Source organism: Pezoporus flaviventris, unplaced genomic scaffold (genome assembly GCF_033815535.1).
Source record: "Pezoporus flaviventris isolate CSIRO_AGI_PZ_B2104156 unplaced genomic scaffold, CSIRO_AGI_Pfla_v1 ptg000015l, whole genome shotgun sequence".
In the NCBI taxonomy this organism is placed as follows: domain Eukaryota; kingdom Metazoa; phylum Chordata; class Aves; order Psittaciformes; family Psittacidae; genus Pezoporus; species Pezoporus flaviventris.
This window is the reverse complement of record NW_026892563.1, coordinates 17,727,707-17,750,846: the sequence shown is the minus strand read 5'-3', so window position 1 is coordinate 17,750,846 and position 23,140 is coordinate 17,727,707. Positions and strand designations below refer to the sequence as shown.

General features: G+C 37.4%; 1 protein-coding gene across 5 annotated transcripts; it reads right to left on the bottom strand.

Moving 5' to 3' along the window:
• Nucleotides 1-857: 857 nt before the first annotated feature.
• On the bottom strand, nucleotides 858-22,750 carry CRYZL1 (crystallin zeta like 1). Of its 5 annotated transcripts, XM_061453710.1 has the most exons (15): nucleotides 22,695-22,748; nucleotides 22,003-22,090; nucleotides 21,530-21,601; nucleotides 18,657-18,734; nucleotides 18,040-18,112; nucleotides 17,336-17,380; nucleotides 13,308-13,376; nucleotides 11,151-11,284; nucleotides 10,240-10,351; nucleotides 6,381-6,404; nucleotides 5,192-5,290; nucleotides 4,327-4,448; nucleotides 3,752-3,857; nucleotides 2,000-2,045; nucleotides 858-1,310 (listed from the first exon to the last, which is right to left on the bottom strand). In XM_061453710.1, exons 3-15 carry the CDS (start codon nucleotides 21,593-21,595, stop codon nucleotides 1,211-1,213), a joined length of 1,074 nt encoding a protein of 357 aa, XP_061309694.1. In that variant the 5' UTR covers nucleotides 21,596-21,601; nucleotides 22,003-22,090; nucleotides 22,695-22,748; the 3' UTR covers nucleotides 858-1,210. The 5 variants fall into 5 exon arrangements, with proteins under 5 accessions (XP_061309694.1, XP_061309698.1, XP_061309693.1 ...); XM_061453714.1 differs by lacking the exon at nucleotides 22,003-22,090 and having other exon boundaries at nucleotides 2,000-2,049; nucleotides 22,695-22,750; XM_061453709.1 differs by lacking the exon at nucleotides 22,003-22,090 and having other exon boundaries at nucleotides 22,695-22,750.
• Nucleotides 22,751-23,140: the final 390 nt, after the last annotated feature.

The following is a 23,140-nucleotide window of genomic DNA, read 5'->3' as shown; positions in this document are numbered from 1 at the left end:
TATAAAAATACTTCCCCTGCAGTTTTATCAAGCCTTATTTTTAACTCTGATTTTTGCTTCCTCTGGTTTACTTTATTTTGCAAACTATTTTTTATTATTTTATTTATTATTATTTTGCAAACTATTTTTTAGTTTTACTATATAAGCAAAAATGAACAACATCAGGAAAAAACAAGTAGTTGGGTACAAAGCTTCAGAATGTCAAACTAACATCTGGGATTCACATGCTTTAGATGTGCTAGTGTCCATTGCTTGAGCTATGCACACAGCAAAAATGAACAGCACAGCTGAACAGAAAAAATAGTTTTGCTCTCAGATGAGAGCAAGTAGAAAGCCACATGCTTTGAAGAAAAAAACCCAGCAGTTCCTTCCCTGATACAGTTCCTTCCCTTGCTGATTTACAGATGGTTCATGGTAATGGAGAATGTTGGATAAACAGATCTGAGGCATTGGAATGGTAGGCATAGGAAAGAGATTAAAAGAGGGAAAGTAAAAGTGTACAGCATAGGAAGGTCTTAATGGAAAGATATCAAAGATAACATTACTCTGGCTGGATACATAAAGTGCCTCAAACATCTGAATGGCACAATCGTTTCAGCTTATGGACTCTGGATTTACGGGGCTTACTCCCTGGTTGCTAAAATGAAGAAAATCATCTGTGGGGGGAACTCTTACTGTCAGTACCATATCCTTCCCCCTCAAGCATCCTTTGCCAATTCTAATGGTTTTGCCTGTCTTTCAATTAAATAACAATTCTAAATGTGGATTAAAGACTAAGTGTACCACAGAAAGTGCTCAGTCTCAATGCAGTCAAAAGAGAAAGGTAAATATAAAGGTGACTATTAGTAGAGGCTGGAGACGGGAGGACAAATATATCTCACCAGATTTTTTTTTCCCTTTCATTTCTTATGTTTGAAAAACAACAGTAACTGAGTTTGCCTGTAGATATTACTGACATTTGTAATTGGGGCAGGGCAGACAAGATTTGTATGTCAAGACAGCCTCTTCAGAATTTGCTGATGGGAACATTCCACTCAAGTTAATGACACCCCCCCCCCCCCCCCCCCCAAGCTCTAAAGTCACAGGAGTCTCAGGACAAAAGATCTAAATTCCAGATACAGAATTATTTGAAAGTGTACACAAATTTACTTCTCAAATACATTACGTTTCTTTATCTTCCACAGGCTCAGAATTCAGGAAATTGTGTGTGTCAGAACTGGATGACTTGTCTTTTTCTTGCTTGATTCTTTTGAACTATTTCCATAGAAACTTTGGCTTCATACAATGGGATCGGTTCATCCAGCTGAGGCCTAAAGTGGAACAACATGTCAGAAGTGCCTGGTGAGCATGCTTAGATCAACAGAAATATTGCAGGACTACTGCTATAGACTTTACTTTCACTATGTAAACTTTACTCCTTAAACAAAATAAAAGTTTTATAGCTTTGCTTGGGTTCAGTAAAGAAGGGAAGAACCCAAAAGCAAACAGAAAAGTTAATGAAAAGATATCCTTCTTAAGGGGTAAAAAATAGGTGGTGGTGGAGAGGCTTTTGCTCAACAGCAATACAGTCAGACTGTATAGAGGTAAAGAATCTTCCATTCCTACTTTATTATGGGAGTCTTCATACATAGTGAAGCTGTTACTCTTCTTAGAAGAGTATTAGACCCATCATCTTCTACAGCCAAAACCATTTCTCAGTCAGACATGTTGCTGAGCAGCTAGATACGTGCTCTTCCTCCACCAAGAAAAGAATATGCTGCCTTTGTTAAATTTTGACATATAGCCTAATCATGGGATTTACCCAACCTCCTTGTGCATTAGCTTGCTGTATTACTAACAGAAATAGACCATAAACTGCTCCATATAAACTATGTGAGGCATCTTTTCCTGAGTATCCCCCTATAAATTTGCAGTACAGTGCTGGCAAGAGTTATCTACTCTAATGCTGAATTTCATTAAAAGAAGAAAATAATAAAAAAAAAATCAAATCACATCTCACCTGAAAATGCTACTTGATAATTTCTCCATTATATCTTCTAAGATGGGTAGCTAAGAGGACTGTCAAGGTAACAGCGTATCTACAGATAAATCTTTCCATAATCATGTGTGCTGGCAAGAGCCCTGTACTGATACAAAACCAGCAGGATCAAGGCAAAAATGAAAGTTAACCTTAATGCCAATCTTTAGATCACCTTTATGCACTTGCTTATATATCATAAGCCTCCTTTCCTGAAATAGTATACAGAAATGAAATATGGAAAGTAAAATTTAAAAAAATAAGGCAAAAGTGTGAAGACTGACAAATGCAGGCCACACTAGTTCAAAGTTCGTCAATCAGAATGGCAGCTGTGGGTTTTGTGTAGAATGAAGAGGACAGACTTTGGTACCAATTAACTATCCCTACTCATCATACAGACATCTGAGGTGAAAATCAAAAGAAAGTTTGGAACACAGTGAGTCTGTAAATTCATGGAGCAGCACTGTGCATCTGTAAGGGATCTCCGAGTTAATGACTACCATTCATGGCAAAGCAGCAGATGAGGCTGTATTTAGTCTTTATATGAAACTCAAAAATTAATGTCCCTTGGTTCATTTTTAGAGCAATCTGGTTAATATTTGAAGCTCAAGTTATTTTAAAAAGCAATCACCTTGTGTTTTCTTCAGATGTTATTAATGCCATATGCTCAAGAATTTCACAAGATACACAGATCCAAAAAAAAACCCAAACCTAAACCAGATTTTTCCTTTCAACTTTAAAGCCTGTTGTGATAAAATGTGCTGTTGTTATTAAAGATACCCCAGGAGACGACAGAAGAAATATTACTGTTTAGTCAGCTTACTTCTTATGTGGATAACTACTCAGTAAGTGTTCAACAAAAATACCAAACGATAAATTGATTCTTGATAACCTGCATCCTATAAGCATTTACTTAGTGTGCCTGACCTTGCCTAAGCAACTTTGCAGTTTAGTGGAGAAGGGAGGACCTCCTTGCAGTACAGTTAGCTGTTTCACAAATATGATGACTTAATCCTCACCTGCCTCTGCCGTTCTGCTAAACTGCAAAAGTGATTCAGCAGATCTCAGTCTGCAGTGCAGTAAAGAACAGGGAGGGTCCTTAAAGCCATAAACAGAAAAAAACCTCCCAGTACTTGAAGTGATCCACTGAAAACTATCGTGCCAGTAGAAAGCTCAGAGTCCAGCTGCTAAGACCAAATGTAGGTAATGCATAATGCAAATGAAGGAGGCATTCCTCTGCCCACACCCACATCTTTGCTCAATAAATTTTATGTACATAACATTACAAATAAGGAAAAGGTTATGAAAACAAAATATTTTAACTTTTACAGTTAAACTGATTGCATTCAGATTTATGGATGATGCATTTACTGCCCAAAAGAACAAAAAAATTAAAATCAAAAATATCATATGCATAATATAAAAACTTATAGAATCAAATCTTAAACTAACGGGGTCAATCTTAAACCAAAATACTGCATTTTCTCCAGGATGCATGTTTTCTATTTCAGCACTGCTTTTAACAGAGCATGTGGAGACACAGAAGGAATGCAGAGGCTAGCTTAAACATGAGGGAATGTTACATTTCAGTTACACTCTAAGCTTAACTGTGCTGAACTTTTATGTCTGTCCTTATGTGACTGAGTAGAAGAAAATCTGTTAGTTGGTTTCTCAGTTGTATTTCCATCCACTTGTATCAGCAGTCAGTATTCAAAAGGACCATCGAAAGGATATAGAGATACTTCCCTTGCTGTACATTGGACAAGTTCCATATCTCATCATTCAGAAAGGAGACAGTGGCTCCTTTAAGAAACAAGGAATGGCTGTCTGGAGGATCCAGCTATAACAAATTGAAGAACAATGTTATTTAGTTATGTTTTCCTATATAAAAATAGAGGATAAATAGTTATTTTATGCAGATGGTTAAAAAAAGCCCACAAACCACCCTTTGCCCATACTTAAAACTTAGCAAACTTGTGATATTTACAGCTTTAAATGATACTTTTCTGTCTTGTCAAGCAGTTTAATACACTCAGCCAAACAAAATAGGTCCTTTAAAATTTGTCAGTACAGCTAAGCCATTAACATCGCTTACTATCACCTCAGAGAAGACAACCCCGAAACTGTCCTAAAGGAAAATAAAAAATGTTATTAGTGCTGTCTACTTCCCATTTTCTGGATGTGAAAATTTTCTTCAGTGAAAAGTGATAGTGTTACCAGTGAGAAACCACTCGGCCATGACCAAAGCTCACAGACACATCCATGGATGTACTGTGGTACAAACTAACTTTCTGATACAGTATCTTTACCTGAAGATTTTTTTCTGTTGTAATCCAGTGTCCCCCTATACCAAGAAGAGTTATGATATCATGCTTATGAGGCAGCAACTGTGATTTTGAAGTTGATTCATCTTCAGCACTATATAATTTCACTGGGGAGGAGGGAAAGAACAAAATTTATTTCAGCTCAGAAGAAAATTCGGTTCAGAATGAAACAGCCATCTCTTCCTGTACTTAAAAACACATTATCTTGGGATTCTTTACAATCCTGTGTCTTCAGATACAAAAGAGATGGAATATATGCACATAAATACACCCAATGAAAGACACCTGTCTGGAACACCACTACAAATAGATTATGCTGCTAGTCACATGAGAATATCTGAGAAAGTAGACGATTTAGGAAATTCAATATATATTTATTTTAACACATTTCAGTGGAACTCTAAGAAGTTCTTCAATTATTTCAGCTAAAAATAGTAACAAGAAATTTCAAATGTGATGGCTGCTTTAGAATACAGGTTGACAGTACTGGTGACTATGGCGTAATATTTGTATTAAAATAAGGTAGCATAAACAATGATGTCACAGCTCTACTCTTTAAACACATTTTTTTCCTTTTCAGTTTTAATTATAGGAAAAATTCAGAGAAATTTAGCAGATGACTGACAGTATCAGACACTTCCTCTAGAGGGTGGTATGAGGAGATCTTAAGGAGATTGTGCTTAAGCAAACCTATTGAATAAAGATATGTACATGAAATTGCATGGGAACAAGTAAATGTAATCGTTTGAGGTGATGCAGCCTCCACCTATATTACCTGGAAATTCTACTACTATTACCACCACTACCACCTAATAGTGCTCTGAAGACCAGTTTTTCATCCGTTGCATACCTCCAGCATCCAGAACAATATCCACTCCCAGGCCACCCGTCTCTTCCAAGCAGCTCTCTGCCACATCAATCTTGCCATTTGACACATCTATCACACGAGCTAGAAAGAGCAGCACATTTGGTTAACTACAATAAAAATGCAGAGTTTAGATTCAGAGCAGAACAAAGTTTCTAGTTACTGAAAGTATTACAAGCAAGTTTGCAGCCAAGTCAAAAAAACCCTAAATAGCTATTAGCTTAATGCAGAAATCAAACTCACAAATCTGTTTAGGCCAAAAAAAATAAAGTATGCCATAACAAGAATTGGAAATACTTCTGTAAGTTCATTATTTGCTATTTTTTCCCAAAAGCACCTTCAAAAATAGCAAGTTCTGGAGTGACTAGCCATGTTATTGAAGAAAAAGAGTGGCCAAAAGATAAGGAGGGACCTTATTTCACATCTCCCAGCTTTCAAATTTTCTATCAAATAACCATAGCAGTAATGCTTTGGAAGAGCTTTCCAATCATTGTTTTCTTCCCTTAATCTCCATAAACCCCACCACTTCCTGCTCATCCCTCGCAGAGCTCTTCTCTTGTTTCCATATCGCAGAGGGAAAACAAAAACCTATCCTCTCTCGCATGGAGCCCTGTCTCACAGTGCAAGTCAGAAGTAAACATGTAAAAGCAAAAGCAATTCAGTCACTTGTGAGGCAACGACTTGATGTTTCTTACGATTCCAGCAAGTCTTTTATTCTTATTATATCCATCTTTTCTTTAAAATAATGCTTAGTAACCTCATTATTTATCTCACAGCATGGATAAGCTCATTAATGTATTACTTTGTGCAAGATATTTTTAACCTCTAAATAGCCCCCTGGGTCATAAATATTTAGATAAAAGTATTTACATCTCTTCTTGAAATATTTCTGAACTGAAAGTCACTAATACATTTTCTTCTCATATATCTGTGATACCATATTTATAGATGGTTGTAAAGATAAACCATGGAATCAGGAATAACTAGGGCAGAGAAGAAGCAGATAAGGTTCTTAGGTCTTTAGTTTTGGTTTATAATTATAAGGTAAACCAAACATTTAGAAACTAAACAGACCAAACACATCTTAGCAAAATGATAACTGAAACAATGTCAAATTTGGAAGCTCATTTCCAAGGCACAATAAATTAAACTCAAATTTGCAATCTTTACTTACCCACTAAAGGCTGCCGTACACCTTCTTGAATTTAATCAAAAGGGTGGGAAGGAACAAGAGAAGAAAAACGGTGAGAAACAAGTCATTAAGAAGAATATTAACAAATATTCTTCTTAATGCTTTGGGGTTTGTTTTTAATCCCCCTTCCAAACAAATCATAAGATGCTTTCAGATTTTTAGGTCAATCATCCAGGTTTTTCACTGAAGTCAAACTATGTGGCTAAGGAGAACAGACATGGTCATAAGATGTCACATTAATTTAGTAATGATAGTCACATTTCCTGTATGCAAATAAAACCCCACAATATCATTTTCTTATTAGTTTCTCAGTCAAGAGGTTAAAAAGCTTTTCTTAACACGGCAATTTGACATGGTAAAAGGTTTCTGCAACTAATTTTACTTTCTGAGAATAATTCTGATTTACAGACTCAAAGCCTGACTATCAAACTAGAAGGCAACAGTTTAATCAGTTTGACTATTTCCTGATTTCTGCTTAGCAAAGATTTTCAGTTTTGTTATTTGAGTCAATACAGTAATTTAAACTGTATTCATCAAAATCCTGTTCAATTTCCTTCCTAGCAAAAGGCTGTAATAATCCCTCTCCACTATGGAAAAGGCTGAGCAATAAATTATAATCTAATTTTCTATAATCCTTTGTCACTTATGCAAAATTTCTTGCAAAGAATTTTAAAATCAGTTCAGTTTCTTCTTGCACAACTTTTAAAGTAACATTATTCTGACCAGCAAAAAGGCTTCAGTTTCTCTCCTCTTTCACTGTTGGTGAGAAGTAGCAATATCAGTATTTCCCCAACGTGCTACCAGTGTGCACTCTCACACAGTAATTTCAGCTACAGAGTTTAAAAACTGTCACACAAAAGATTTAAGATTTGCTATTTTGTTTGCTGAACAGGCTCAAGCCATGGAATCACTAAGGAGTTCTTACCAGAAATGTATCCACTGAAAGCTCAGTAATGGTTTTAAAGAAAAAAAAAGAAAACCCAAACCAAGCAACCAAACAAAAAAAAAAAAAACAAATAAAAAAAAACAAATAAAAAAAAAAAAAAAGGTGACCTAGGGAACAGAAGAAATAGATGTGTGTGTGTGTATCTATCTATATATTTTTTTTCTTCTGTTTTCTAACAGAAACTCATCATATTATTTTGTAACGTTCTGTCTCTAGTCTGAAACGTGGGCATTAAAAGTTCAAAACTGGTTGTAATCCCCTCCTTCATACTGTTATTATATTTACTCCAGAGATTACTGGAGAGATGTAAGGACCCCACCCTGTTGGCCTAAATATAAAATCCTTAAACACTAACAGGAACTTCTAATTCAGGCACTGGAATCATATTTATTAAAACACAAAACCCAAAACAAAAAACCCTGAAGTGCAAGAATAGTGAGTGGCTTTTTGCTTGCACACTCAAACTGTTTCTCCTTTTAATGTTGTAATCAGGTTATATCTCTTTATTTGGAGTAAAGATAAAATTAACATTTTTTCCCTAATGTTTATGTTCCACAAACATTTGGAAAACTGCTAAATGAAACTTCTATAGTGCAAGCACGTACATAAGCAATGTAAGTGATGGCCTTTTCACTGCAAGAGATGGTTATTTCAGCCATTTTATGAAGCAGCTGGTTATGCTATACACTGATAACTCAAACTGCTGCTCATTGACAACTGACAAACTCTTTTAGAAAGAGTTTCTTAAACAAAGAACCCAACACTAAACAAGCACAAAACTAAAAAATCCTCCACACGCAGGCAGGCATTAGAAGCCAGCTTAGATTCAGCTAGCTATGCTTGGGTTACTTAGAGCATTTATTTTGTCTTAAGATTCACAGAACTTAAAAACGCCAGCAAAAAGTAAGTATGCCAAGCAACCCAAAGTCATATTCATATGTACTGACAGGATTATGATAATAAAATTGCAAACTCCTTTCTTAACTAATAAAGTTTTCATATCATTAGCAAGATACAACCCTAAATTATTAGAAAGCAAAGTTTTAGGTCTTTTGTATTTACTCTTTCACCCTGAAACAGTTGGCATAACAAACCTCTACATAATAGCAGCATTCACAAAAATGCATTATGTTCTGATGTCTATAATGTCTACTAGTACAGTAAAAAAGAATTCTGAGATAAGAAAAGGAAAAACTAGCTTTTCAGATGCTATAGAAAAATGTAGAGAAATAAGTCTGCCGGGTCTTAGAGGAAATTATGACATCCCCAGCACAAAACTTTGCAGTTCCCTATTGAAAACTGCTAAGGTCAGACAGCAAAAATGTCTTTCCTGCTCTTGTGTAATAACCTCTGCACAGCACTCCACTTCCTGCTGCATTATCAGCACACCAAAGCCACTACTGGAAGAGCTAAATACACACTTGGTAGGCTGGAAGTGAATCACTCCCCAACACTGCAGATGTGTGTGAACGTGCAGCCCCAGAATGCATTTGCACACTGTGTTGTCTCTGTGCTTCCACTGCCAGTTCTGTTCTTGGGAGCCAGCAAGGAATTGAAATTGACAAGAACTCTGTTCTCTCTGTGTCTAAAGAGCAGCTCTCTGGCTTATTTCATCCCTCTGTTAGCTTACTATTCTTGAGCCAGCAAGGGAGAACACAAGGACAATACTATGTGCACCTGCATATCAGCAATGCCTCATTTTAGTGAGTCACTAAGAAGAGAGGAGATTTGAAAACAGCTCTAATTCTCCACTTGGAAAGCAAAGATTGCTGACAATATTAAGTGAAAAAAAAAAACACAAACCAACCAAAGGAGAAAGGAGTCAGAATGAGGGACAGCTAATCTTGATATTAACTTTTTAATCAGATCACTCCTTAACCCATATTTTTATTGCTGCAACTGTAATGTATGTTGATGTGATAACTGACTACAGAATGCTTTCCCTCAGAAAATGCTCTTACAAGAGACGCAGCTACTCTTTACATATGCCTCTTTCAATGGTAACAAAAATCATACACTGAAAAATAAACTTGGCAATTATACTGTGACAGTCTTTGCATTTTGAGGAGGCAATAACAGACAGTGGTTTTAAACTTCTACAGGAAAGTTCATGGACTGCAATCAAACTGGACTTTGCAATGCCATCCTTTAAACTGTCTGAATAAAGAAATACTCTACTTTCCTCCACTCTGCAGCATCGAAATAGGAAAAGGTCTGTTCAGGAAGGATGTTAGTAGCTTCGTATAGTCCAAATAGCACTGTTACTTTCAGGGACACCACCCTTCTCCTTCAAACTTAAGTATCAAAGAGAAGAAATGGAAAAAGTCATAGATGAATGCAAGTATTAATGTCTAAAACAAAGTTCATTTAGGACATAGGAAAATGCAGAGACTTTGACTATCCTGTCATAACAGCTACTGTTATGACAGTACTTGAAACAGAGCTGCCACACAGCTTGGTAAAATACTATCAGAAGTAATCTGAGTCTGATGAATACTGTATCTCAGGTATGTGATTGCATCTGAACTCTGGCTCAGGTACCTAGATTACATAGTGTGATACTGGTGCTTTAGTAATGCTTTCTTCTTGTTCACAAGCAAACAGTTTATAAAAAGACCTCTGGAGTAGTTAGGCCAAAATGCAGCACTCAAGCACTATAGAAAATAAGAAGATACTGTCATTACAATTTAAGTGAAGAATAAAAATGCCATTAAATTCACCTAAACCAGAAATTAAATACCTATGGAGTACAGAATAAATTTTAAAACTATTTCATTAGACTATTTATAATTTTGTGTTTCAGTTTGCAGCTACTTGAAATAAGTCTCTAGACTAAAAAAAAGTATTTTGAGACATTCTTCAGCATAAATTTTAGGACTGAAGAATATAACTTACCCACAGGAGGTCTGAGCCTCTCCAGGTGCTGCTTATCTTCAAGACTGTATGCAGTAGAGATTACTTTAGCTCCTCTGTGTTGTGCTAACTGAATAGCTATTGTACCGAATGGCTGCAGAGCAAAAAAAGCAGATGAATTTGTTTACAGCAACAATTTGATACCATTTAAGAAAGATTATACTGCAAAGAACATTCAGAAGAGTATCTCAAAATGAACTTACTCTTTTAATAAAACACATCTAAGCCAAGGTTTTGAATATTCATAGATCTGCTTCTGTTCCAAATGAAGCAAAAAAAAAAAAAGTCTTCTCATTGACTAGAAAGCTCTGAACAAACTTTCAGTAACTACTACTCTTCTTCAACATAGTATCGCAGGTTCTGCTTTAACTAACACAGGTATCATAGCTGCAATTGTAACTTGTAGCTTTGGGCTTGCTTGCTTGTTGAAGGAAGAAGTGCTACCAAGGAAAAAGCCCCAGACACTTTTATATTATTGAATCTTGGCTGAGGCAAGCTCCCCATCTTCATTAGCAATAAAGACTACAGTAATGCAAAGGAAATTATTTAAGAAAAGTTAAAAAGCGGTGGGAAAGGAATAAAAAAATAAAAGCACTTTCCTCCAGTTATACCTAAAGGCCTAAGGTAAAACTATGTCAATATAAAACACCAGGAAAGAGTTACCTCTCCTCACTACCCACACAACTTGTAAAGGACTATAGTCTTGGCTCATTACCTTCTGTGGGAGGGCCCTTCCTATTAATCCATTAAGGGTGCAGCCAAGAGTAACATATAAGGCTTGATAAGTTTAGTATGTTGTAAGAAATCCAATTGTTCTGGTGATAAGGCAGTTATTTACAGCAGAGGTAATCTTTCTGTTCTGAAATTGTTATTATTGCACAGTTGTTACCTACACTTGCTCCATCCATTACAAGTACAGTTTTTCCAGGAGAGACTTGAGAAAGGTAGTGTAAAGCTGTGTATGCTCGGACACCATCACGGACAGTCCCGGCTGCTTCAACCCAACAAACTTTTTCTGGTTTACGAACTAAGTTTGGGAAAAAACAAACAAAAAACAGATGGGGGAAAAAAAAAGCAGCAAGTCCCTGATGTTTCACTCAGTTATTTTTCAGACTTCATCAATTTCTAAAACATGAAAGAAAATTATACAAGTCAAATCATCTACAGGTGTAATTATGATTAGTTCACAAAGGCAATATTCCGATATTGTGGCTCACGGCAGTCTTAGGTCAGCTAAACAGAGTCAAAGTGGAAAAAGGCAATTATTATTCCATGAATAATCAGTTTGCTTTTGCAGCACTCACGCGAACAAGTTCAGATACAAGCGCAGTACTTAAACAAAGACAGATGTGTACCTCCTCCTATAACCTCCTGATAGAAGTGATCTGAGGAGCTCTTTTTTCTGTGTCAGAGTTATTTTTGTGAAAACTTACAATGCAAGTTCCAATCCACGAGTTCCTAATTCTCATTCTCTATAGGTTACAATCTACTTCATAATCCATTGGTACAAAGAGCTTATGCAGGTTGGAACATATTTTAAGAGAGATAAAGGTCAATATAACATTATTTTTCATCTCTGCTTTCTGCTGTCTCTACCTACAAGATGCTTCAGAATTTTCCTATTCTATCAATATGCTTAGAAGGAAGGTAATGTTAATGAAGTACTCTATTAAATAGAAATCACAAGTTCAAACACCGTTTCCCATGTAAGCAATTTAAATGATTTAGCAAAGACTTTAATGCTAAGCTAGAAATCATCATAGCCCAGCTGACAGTCTGGCACAGAACTGAACTAAGTAAGCTCAGTCCTCTTGAAGGACACGACAAAGAAAATAGTGGAAAGGTTTGGTCTGTCGCTTTAAGCATAGGAATTGACAGGGTAGCGTGAATCAGGGAAGCTATAAAACAACATGAGCAATGTGATCACCTGGGATCATTTATCTGTGCTGGAAAAGAATTCTAGGGCTCATCACCAGCATCATCACTATTTGTGCCAGTTCATCCTATTTAGCATGAAGTAAACTACTGCAGGTAATACAAAATCTTAAATATTTTCTGCCTATAGTTACTGTGCCTATAGATAAGGCAGCACAGACCTCTAGATTTCATTTTGCTTGATTTGTACTTTTAAGCGTTATCAAGAGTAAACCTTGTTTTTTTTCCATCTTCGTAAGTCCATGATTATTTTGCAGAAGCTGCCAATAGCCAGTCAGGAGGATTTCATCTTCAAACAAGCCAACATAAATAATACCTCTTTACCTCTCATATATATGTTAAAAAAAACATGGAGAGGATATTTTACCATATTTTATGCAGTTTTACTGTAGGGATTCTGATTTGGCATAAACAAATTCAGAGGAGTCACCTTTAATTACACAGGTTGAATTCATGGACAGGCACGGAAACAATATAAACTAATCTGAGCTAAAGACTAGCTTGTTCAAAGCAACACAACAAACCGCTGGGAAAAGCACAGAGATTCCCAGATTTAGTATCCTACACATTAAAGCACTTTATGCCCAGAAATGGGAAACTGGAAATTCACAATAATTGAAAAAAGTGTTTCAATCCTAGGATTTCCCTGATGCTCAGTCCCTGAAAATTCCTTTCTCCACCTTCTAGTCAGCTAATCTTATCCCATCTTTTAGTCCAGTCACAACTGATATTCCTGACTGGGTCAAAGTGAGGAAAAAAGCAAATGTCTCCTTACTTAATTTTGTGACAGATGAGGTGAAGAAAAAGCAGAAAGACAATGGAGCAACAAAAAGGGAAGTTACAAGGGAGTTAAAACAAAAAAAAAGGCAGCTTGTGTGGTTTGGCTTAAGGCAAAACATTAACCCATTCAATCTCAACAGCAAAGAAAAATCCCTTGAGAGTACATAGTATACAAAGTTTCTATGAAAAGGTGGAGTAGACACAATGTCTGAATGTTGCTATACAGAACAACTTTGCCCATAGCTCAAACTTAATTAACTCCCTATTAGAAAAGCTAAACTGAACTTTAAAGATACAGCAAATATAAATATTGGCAAGATATATGAACTACTTACCCAAATAATGCTCATGAACTAGAATAACTTCACAAAGACCAGACTCTTCAGAATCTAAGGGCAAAATTCCTGGGAAAAAAACAAACAAACAAACAAAAAAAAAGAACATAGACCTTAAATTTCAAATAAGCATACATTATAACCAAAACAGGCTCCGAATGAAACTGCCAGTCCTCCTTGGGCTGTGGTTCTGTTGCCCTCCTGTCAGGTTTTATGACAGGTTAAGAAAACTTGGCTAGGTAATAGGCTATCATCTCCATGGGTGCAGTGCACAAGATGGTTCCAAAGGTGCTCCAAGCAGCATTTTGGATTTGGGAAGAGAAAGAATGGGGACACTACTCAGTGCTTTTTGCTTCTGGCATGCTTCATTTTTGTCAAGTCATGTCTGAACCCACTTCCCACTGCTCTCACTCTGATGAGTGCTCCTATTTTTGCTCTGGGCCATGGCCGACAAAGAATGAAACCAAGCTCTGTATTGCAGACAGGCACCAACCAAGCCACATTGCAGATACCTCTACACTTCCATCCTGGTGCCTGCACATGTGTTGTTAGCAAAGGCAGCAAAAAAGGGACAGAAAGAAGCAGAGAAAGAACAAGCAAGAATGCATGAGTGTAAGTTTTAAAAAGCTGGAATAGAAAAGAGGAACTGAAAGAAAAAAAATAATAAATAAAGAAATCCATCCTGGTCATAAATGCTTTTATCCTGCACTGGAAAAGGAGGAGATTCATTAACAGTAGGTTCTGGCATTCATTCAGTCTTCTGAAATACACGTACCCTGTATCCTCGGTAAAACCAGTATTTTCTTTCCTCTTCTTACACTCCATTTAGATCAAAGTAAGGACTTTGGCATAAAATCCTCAGCAAATCTGGCCGTTTCCAGGCTTTCACAATTGCCATTAAAAATGGTTACCCTACAGTGCTTGTATACATCTGCTGATCTCTCAAGGGTTTATCTATAGAATAAAAGTAATATCAAGTCTAAAGTAGCTATCTATATCAGCTATTGTGCAATTAGGAAATAATGCAAGAAGGGCAAGAATCTCAGAACAGAACATACGTTCTTACAACAACACTATTGATTCTGTCTTACTTTCATAACTTAGGTCATTCTCTAATCCTTCAATTTAGCATACAAAATATAAACCTGTGAAAGAATGTCTTAAGAAATACCTTTTCTATCCTAAAGCATCATTCAGTTTTTGATGGTTAATACAATATCATATTTCAAATGTTAAGAAAAATTTCCTTATAGAATACTAAAGTAGCCTTGGCACCTAAACTAGTTTACATTCTAACATCTTACTATAGAAAAAGCAAATCAGAATGAATAATCCATGAAGTGATTCCTTTTCTTGACAGACGCAAAAGTTCAGGAACAAGTCACATTAGCTCCTAACACTCAAGACAGCCTCCAAGGAGTCATTATACGTTGCTATAAACTCACATTGATTTCAGGGTCTCTAAAACCATTCACAAAAACATGACCCCAGTAATAAGGGAAAGACAGGACATCTTACGAACTGTCCTCTCGGTGCTTACAGAAGCTCCAACTTACATGTTACATGCATCAAGCATTTGCACAAATGCAAAATTAGATTTTTCACCTTACCTGCCAGAAATACTCCACAGAGTGTAGGGCTTTCATGCATTGATTATTTATGTATTCAAGAATGAGGCATCTGGAAGAACTGATAAGCAAGTGGCTAGCCACCAGCAAATCTAAGTAGGTATGTTTATATTTAGGTTCATGTCTCCAAGTATTTGTAGCCAATTTAACCCTCAGAACATTCTTGCCTACACTTATTTTAATGAGGAAAATGGCAGAATTGATTGCTAAAAGATTCTCAGAACAACAAAGAAAACTGACTGCAACTTCGAAAGGAAGTCAAGAATTTATCTCAAAACAAAAGATTTTTGGCTGGTCCGAGGTTTTACTACTGCATTTTTTTTAACCAAACAAATGATTATGTATAAGAGAATACATTACATAAGCAAAGAAATCTCTGGAAAATTAAAGAAGGATCAGAAAACCTTTGAAAGTGAGAAACAATCCTGGTTTGATTTTAGGAATAGATTTAATACACCAGGAAACTCCAGTGAGCACAGAACTACTGTTACACACAAAAAAAGAAGAGATTCATAAATAAGAACCATATTACCATATTATTACTGTTAAACTCAGTAAGGAGTATATACCAGGACTATACCCTTTGATAAAAGGACAGGCTTTTTTTGCAAAATTCAAGTAGAAATACTTTCCTGACAATTGGGTATTCTGGGACTGTTTCACTTTATTAAACACACAGCTAAGCAGACCATTTGGCAATAACTCATTTTCTTTTAGATCTGCTCACTCATAAACTACAAATAAACTCAGAGCAATAGTACCCGGGAAGTGTGCTCATTAAGGAAAGATTTACCATAATAGAAATGTTTCACTCCTATTTTTTGTCTATACTGGATTCATAAGGTTGAATAGCTGTTTGAAAGTAAATGCCATGAGATTTCAGTATTTAAAGAAGTGGGTTTTCTTTCTTTTTAGGGCTAAAAATACATAATGCTTTTTTCTTCATCTTCTTATTTCCCTATGTGTAATTCTGACTTTTCTGTACCTGCATTCACAAGCATTTGGTATTTAAGAATAAAAAACACAGACAACAGAAGTCTCAGGCAAAATGAATCTGCTTCTTTCATGACCCAAGTAGATATGCTAGTCTCTTAAGGTGAGATTCAGTCTAAAGTAGCTCAGCTGATTCAAACTGCTTATTCTATATTTGAACTAACAAGAATGGAAAAAAGTTCTAAATCACAAAAAAGCCCAACAGCCACTTTGGATGTCACTTATGACCTCTCTGGTCCACAGTTATATTTTCAGAAGGTTTCTTTTTTTTCCCTCATTACTTACTGAAACTATATTCCTTCAGCTGCAACAGAAGGTGATTGAAACATAAATACTATTTAAAAATATTCAACAGATGCAGCATATCTCAGTGAGATATTTAACCAAATGAGCAATAATGTTCACGATAATGATACTATTCATAGTTCAAAGTTAATTCATATGCAAGACTAGAAAATGCCTTGCCATAACTGTTCTACTTCATTATATAAAGCAAAGCCTCTTCTGTATATCATAAATGGAATATTAATTCCCAAGTGTAAGGATTATACCTTTTTTTAGTGAATAAATAGTAACAACCACACATCTTATTCCATTAGATTTAAGCTAATGATGTGAAGGGCCTGCAAAATTCTGACCAGGAAAAGGAAAGCCCTAAAAACTTTTGGTCTGATTTTTTACCTGGAAGTTTGTTCAAACAACAAACAAAAAAAAGTACAGCAACTACCATTTGCCTTTCTGATGGGCTTCTCTGACAATAATGTCATAGCAGGATCATAAAAGCACTGGTCCCCTGTGGTTAAGTTAGAGGAGAAACAATTCTGCTTTGTAGAACTCCACCAAGCAGTAAAAATGAAGGGTCTGGAAAATGAGCAGCTTGAATCAGTGCTTCTTTTTAAATGTGGTCCTGAGTATGTTCATTGCTTTTGGCAACTCAGAAAATCCAGCAGAACTGGTGAACCTACTTGCATGTTTAAGCTAAGACCACTCTCTTATTTCTTTATTCAAACAGGAATTGACATGACTTAGAAGAAACTGAACAGTCTTCAGTACACTTGAAGAAAAGATTCATCATTTGAAGTTCAAATTGTATTTTTATATCATTCTTAAGAAGCCAGGCAATACAAGTCTGGACTTTGCATTATTGTTTGTATTACTGGTGACTGAAGTAGGACCATGACAGACTGCATTAGCCATGGACCTGAACTTTCAGTCTTATAACTAAAAAGCTTCCTTAAGAGAACACTTTTAGAATAGAATTCTCATTTAGAAGAGTTTATTCATGTGACACTAGTTGAATTTTTGAAACTATGTGTCTAATTGTAGCTTTAGAATGATTATAACCTCAGCCATTCATTATAAAAAGATTACTGAGCTAGTTGATAAGGCAAAAAAGCATTAACTTACCTACCACTTCATCATCGGGCTGAAAAAAGGTCACCTTTCTTCCAACTCATGAAGAATATACGAAAGGAGGAAGGAAGGCATGAAGAGAAATGTTTATAGATGAAACTGAACATGCATTTGAAATCACTGTTTATCACTAGCTCACAAACCTAAAAGTATACCCTGCTAGTGATATTTTTTCCTATTAAAGACACACATACCAAACCCAAATGTTTAATTCATTAAAGTCTGGCACCCCATCCACAAACAGTTACATGCAAGCACACACTCGTACATGTTTTTGAAAGATCCAGGCTTTAAACTACACATCAAAGGTGGCTATGCCAGTGAAACACTGCAGAAATTCCTGAATGTTACTTTGTCTTCACTATTCCAAGGAATGATTTTTATAAATAAATTAAAGATTGTTACAGCATGTGCAGGGGAGATCTTAAAATCTCTGTACGTTTTATTTAGAAAGCTCCCATGCACTTTTTTCCTTTTTTTTTTTTTATTTTTTAATTGATACACAGGAATTACAATTCAGTTCCTTTTTTTCCCCTTACTTTCATTTAAGGATCATTACTGACTTGGGGGAAGCCTCATGAAGAAAGCATGAAGTTCCTACTGCTACAGGAGTATCATACAAACAATGTTTATTTGTTCTGGATTACCAGACCTTAATTCTTGCTCCATACCCTCACAAGGCAATTATAGAAACTCACCTTCCAAAACAACTCCAGAAATTTCTCGACCAACAGGTAGAAGCTCCTTCTCCAGTTTAATTTCTGATAAAAGCTAAATGAAAATAATGGTTACAACATTCTTACTAAGGCTTGAAATTTGCATGTTTATTACCATATTGCAGTGTCTGGTATTCGCAGTAAGGAAGTTGGGCCATTACCAAAATGTTACCTGGGGGAAGAAAGTACACGCATTCCTCATTCAATATTAAAACCTTTGCACTGAGTTTCTGAATTTAAATTTAGAAGCATAAAAAAAAATAAACCCAGAGAGTTATTAACAGGCAAGCCAAACTGTGACTTAAAGTCAGTATGCAGAGGATGATAAAAGGGATTTACTGTAAGAGAACTCATAAATGACAACTGATCTTTCTCCATAAATTAGGAACTAAATTACAGGTGCTTTTTATTTAGAGAGATATACAAGAGAGATATGCAAGAATACCACATCAATCCTGTGCCTTCCTTCTCAGCAGTAAAGCCATATCCTCAGATGGCATAAATGGAATTGTGCCCATTACCAGCCAGGGCCCTGGCTTAGATCTTCAGCGGAAACTATAAACACCTCTAGCTTTTAAAAAATACAAATAAGCAAATACCTTTGTATCTATCCAGCTCAGTGCACAGGCTCTAACTTGTACTTTCACATCATTGTCTCTTGTAGGAGGAAGGTTTTCCTAGGACAAATTTACAGACGTTATATTATACAATGCAACATGAATGTGCTAGTAGGATTTTCTCAAGCTCTTGAAAGCACTTTTCCACAGAGTCTTTGTTTTAGATTGTTTTGTAGTCAGAACAAGAATTTACCTTTTTTTTTTTTTCTCAATTAAAAGAGAGCTTATATCACAATGGATTTACACACCATTTTGAGTACACAGAATCATGGAATGGTTTGGGTTGGTTGGGACCTTAAAGGTCATTCAGTTCCAACCCCCTGCCATGGGTTTGGAACACACAGAAAAGTGTTCTGCCAGTGAAGCCTCCCCTAAGTATTTCAACTTTTGGTTTGAGGATTAATATCTGAAATGATTTTAAGTAGCTGAATACTGCTAATTAAAAGTATTTCATTAGCCAAGTTGAGGTCTGGACTAAGGACTCCATACTGCTGTTGAAGAGCTACCTCAGGTCCTGGAGGCAAAATCATGTTATTTCCATGTTACACTGTAGTCTGCAGTGTAGACATCTGTTGAAGTTAAACAGTTAAACCACCAGAAAGTCACAAGAGTGCTTTGTTTCTGCTTCTGAAGTTAAGATGTATTCTTAAGTGTTTACGATTTCTTTTTTTTTTTTTTAACTCTTCCAAAGAAACAGCTGTTGCTTTTCTCCTAGGCTTAGCAACATGAACAGTAACCTCCATCCAAGGAATACTGAGCTGAACTTTTTCTCACCCCAGCTGAGTTAAACACATGCTGCTCCTTTAAAACTGCAAGGCATTTTGCCAGACTGACCTCCTGCTTCTCAAACAAACCAAAATGGGTTCTCGCTCTTCATTCCACAAAGCAGAAAAGCCAACAGAAAAAATGTTGAACTATACAAATACGGCATCTTGTAAAAAAAAAACCACCAAAACAACAACCAAACAAAAAACCACAAAAAAAAAACTCCCACCAAACCCCTCAAAAAAACCCAACCCAACCCAACAACAACAACAAAACCCAAAAAAACAAAACCAAACCAACAATCCCACCCCCCAAGCCCCAGACCAAAACCTCCCAGAACTTAGAATTTAAAGGACTTGTGTAATTTATGTAAAGATAAGGTTATATTGTCTTTCGGACCTATGCTTTTGGTAGAATGCTCATAATAAAACTGCTTTTCTTTATAAAAGAATACAAGTCTTAAGAACGAAAAGAGATAATGTAATGTCTGTGCTGTTAACTGGCTCCTGCCTTCATAACTATGTCATTATTTAATTTATGGTGCTTGGTTAATTTAGCAATTAACCAAGCCCCATATAAGGAAGGTTTCCTACGGAAGTTCTTTATGCAAGATACTGATTTTTTGTTATCCACCGTCTGTTCTTCTAAAGTCTCCTCAGCCAACTAGCTTTCTTATTTCTCGCTTTTGTCAGTATTTATTTCTATTTACAATGAGGATTCCATAGTGCTGGTCATTACACAGACAATCTCAGAATCAGTTCCTCTCTGAAGAGATCTAAATAGAAAAGTAGGCAGCCAAAGTCTATGCCCATGAATGAAGTTTCAGGGTCTGCTTTAGCTTACAAAAGACTGTACACCAGAGCTGCCTGGCTCACTTGTTGCCAACATCTACACATTCCTATACCCTTCTTTGTGTTGGAGCTAGCAACCATGGAGCCACAATGATACGAACTTGTACGAGGTACCTGGATAAGTAAGCTGATCCATCTTACCTTACAGCTGCATGACTCATAAAACCATTACAAGGAAGAGACTAAAAATGTGCTGCTAAAAGATTAACAATTTTTTTTCAGCAAAAGGACAATTCTATAATTAAAGTAGATCGAAGACTGCTCCATGAATATACACCTTGTTTATATCAAAATTACCCATCTAATTGCATCCTTCTCTTCAGGCAGTTTATTAGATGTGCTTCACTACTGGGACTTTATAAACTGCTCGAGCAAGATTCTCACCAGTGCTATATTGTTTTATTTTCATCTATGGCTCATAGGTATATTTAGGTATCTATATCACACAGGTAATATACATAGGTATATTTAGGTATCTATATTACACAGGTATAAATAGGTATCTATAGCAATTTCTTTTGTACCTATATTAAAGAATACAAATTCACACCCTCAAAACCATGTAAGAGTTTTTTCTCCTGTTCAGACACCCACAATGCATCAATATACACTCACTGACATCCTATTTTAGGCTTATGCCACAGCTGATGTATACAAACTTGCCCAGTTAATAGCTACATCAAACTGACAAAGACCCTTAGCACAATAGTTTCAGCTAAATTTGACAGAAAAATAGTTACCTTCTTGTTGTCTCTTTAAGTTGTGGGAAAATAGGTAGGTTAGACAAAAGTGACTTATTGATGCCTCTGAGAATAAGGCTGCACTGTGATCTCAATCCTTGCTAAAGGCAAAGCACTCGCAAGAAGAAAGCAACAGTAGAAACACTCTAAACACAATAATTTTTCTGGAGCTATAATTCTATTTTTTTCAGTGGTCAGAAAATCCAACCAGGAGATGGAAAACTATATGGAGCCAGAGTACATTTGTTACACCTGCAAAACTTGTTCTTAAAATATGGACAGCAACACTGCAAGAAATCTAGCACTGGTCTTGCCAAGTGCTACATGATGATGGCAAAATACACCTCCCCTACTTTCATTTACTTGCCTGTGTGCAAAGATTACACCAGTTCTTTTTTAACTCTACGGAAGAATTAGGTGTTACAATTCCCTTGTGGTATTCAGCCAGGCTCTCTTCTTCTACTGAATGATTAATAGCACTACTATGATCGAAACTCACTCTTTCCTGGAAGACAAATGTAATTTCCTCTCCAGGTGAATTCTGCTGACCATACAAGGCCTTCATAGTGACCTGAAAAAAGATACAGCAACCAAATTGTAACACATGTGGTATCTATAAGGCAAACAGGTTACTAAAGCTTTATATTACTTTATAAGCAGAACAGTGATTGTTTGCAAGCAACACAGGACCTATTAGTCTTTCGAATACGTAAGATCTAAACCAGATCAACAGACAAAGCAAAATATATGGTGTTACATGCAACAGGTTACATCAGTATTGTTGACCATAATACAGCAAATCTTAGGGTCTGAGGATCTACAGCAAAAGGCAATGAATGATACACAGGATTTAACAATTAGTGGTCCAACGCAGCAGATCAGTTGGTTGCCACACAGGCTGGAAGGCATATAATTTGACTAGCTCAGACAAAGGCAGTGCAAAGGCAATATAATCAGCAGGAATATGAGGACCTTTATGTATAATTTCACTAAAAATCACAACTTGGGGTTTAGGTCTCCTCTCCCAAGTCGGCATGTGTTGTCCTCAACAAACAAGAGCCTTCTGGAGAGAAAAACAAAACAAAAATCAAAGTAAGAAGAAGATGTCTCCAAGTTAAAGGAAAAATAAAAGCAGAGACCAGAGAAGCAGGAAAACACACAGCCATTACATTGCTGCACTAGCACTTCGGGGGACGCTCAATGTTGAGGAGACGGCCCCTGGCACCTCGCCTTTCAGGAGAGCAGCGCCGCAGCCGGGACTCGGCACAGCCCCCGCCTGCCCCGCAAGGGGCCCCAGGCTCGGCAGCGCTGGATCATTTCGCCTGGTTCCCGGAGCGCTGCGGGCCCAGCATCCAGAGATTCCCCGAGTGCAATCGCCGAGCTGCGCCCGCTTCCCTTAGTGCTACCGGCCACACAGCCACCGTTATTCCGGTGCTTTACCACACCGCAGAGCAGCTCGGCGACAGGGAAAGAGCCAACGCCCCAGCAGCGCCCGGCTCTGTCTCCGCAGCAGACCCTGAGCGCCTACCGAGACGACACTAACCCCAAGCGGGACACCCACCCTCCCTCGCTTCGGGTTCTACAGCGGAAAGAGTCCCCGGGGCCACGACAACGCACCAACAACCCCCCGGCAACTCCGCGGCTCCGCGGTTGCCATGACAAACCGTTACTTCCGCCGCGCTCCCACCTCGGCGCCCTCCGGCGAGCACAAGCACCGCGCCCCGCCACCCACAGTGAGCTCATGACTGGAAGCTGCTGCCGCCAATCAGCATAAAACAGGGCATACGGTTGGCTAGAACGGTTGTCACTCGTTACAAGAGGCGGGAGCAAAGAACCTTCTTCCCGCCCCGGCTGTACACGAGACTACGAGGCCCAGCAGGCTGCGCGGCGGTTCCCTCCCTGCGGTGGATGAGAGCGTCCAGCGGCTGCCCTGTGTGACCTGGGAGCAGGGCAGAAAGCCAGGACACGGCAGCTGGGGAGGGCTGAAGAGGGTTAAAAACACCGTCTTGCATTACCCCTATGGTAAATAAAGGAGCCACCCGTCCCCGCAGGCACGTCTCACTGGAGGCGAGGAGGGAACCCCTTCTCCTCCATCACCACCACACTCCGG

What these genes read in the sequence shown, in the direction of transcription:
- CRYZL1 (XM_061453709.1), bottom strand. Translation starts at nt 21,595, where the DNA reads ATGAAGGCCTTGTATGGTCAGCAGAATTCACCTGGAGAGGAAATTACA. An exon ending in TTCTGGAGTTGTTTTGGAAG is followed by an intron (nt 17,381 to 18,039) that starts GTGAGTTTCTAT and finishes ATTCTTCATGAG; the next exon opens with TTGGAAGAAAGGTGACCTTT. An exon ending in CAACAGAAAAAAATCTTCAG is followed by an intron (nt 3,858 to 4,326) that starts GTAAAGATACTG and finishes AATTTGTTATAG; the next exon opens with CTGGATCCTCCAGACAGCCA.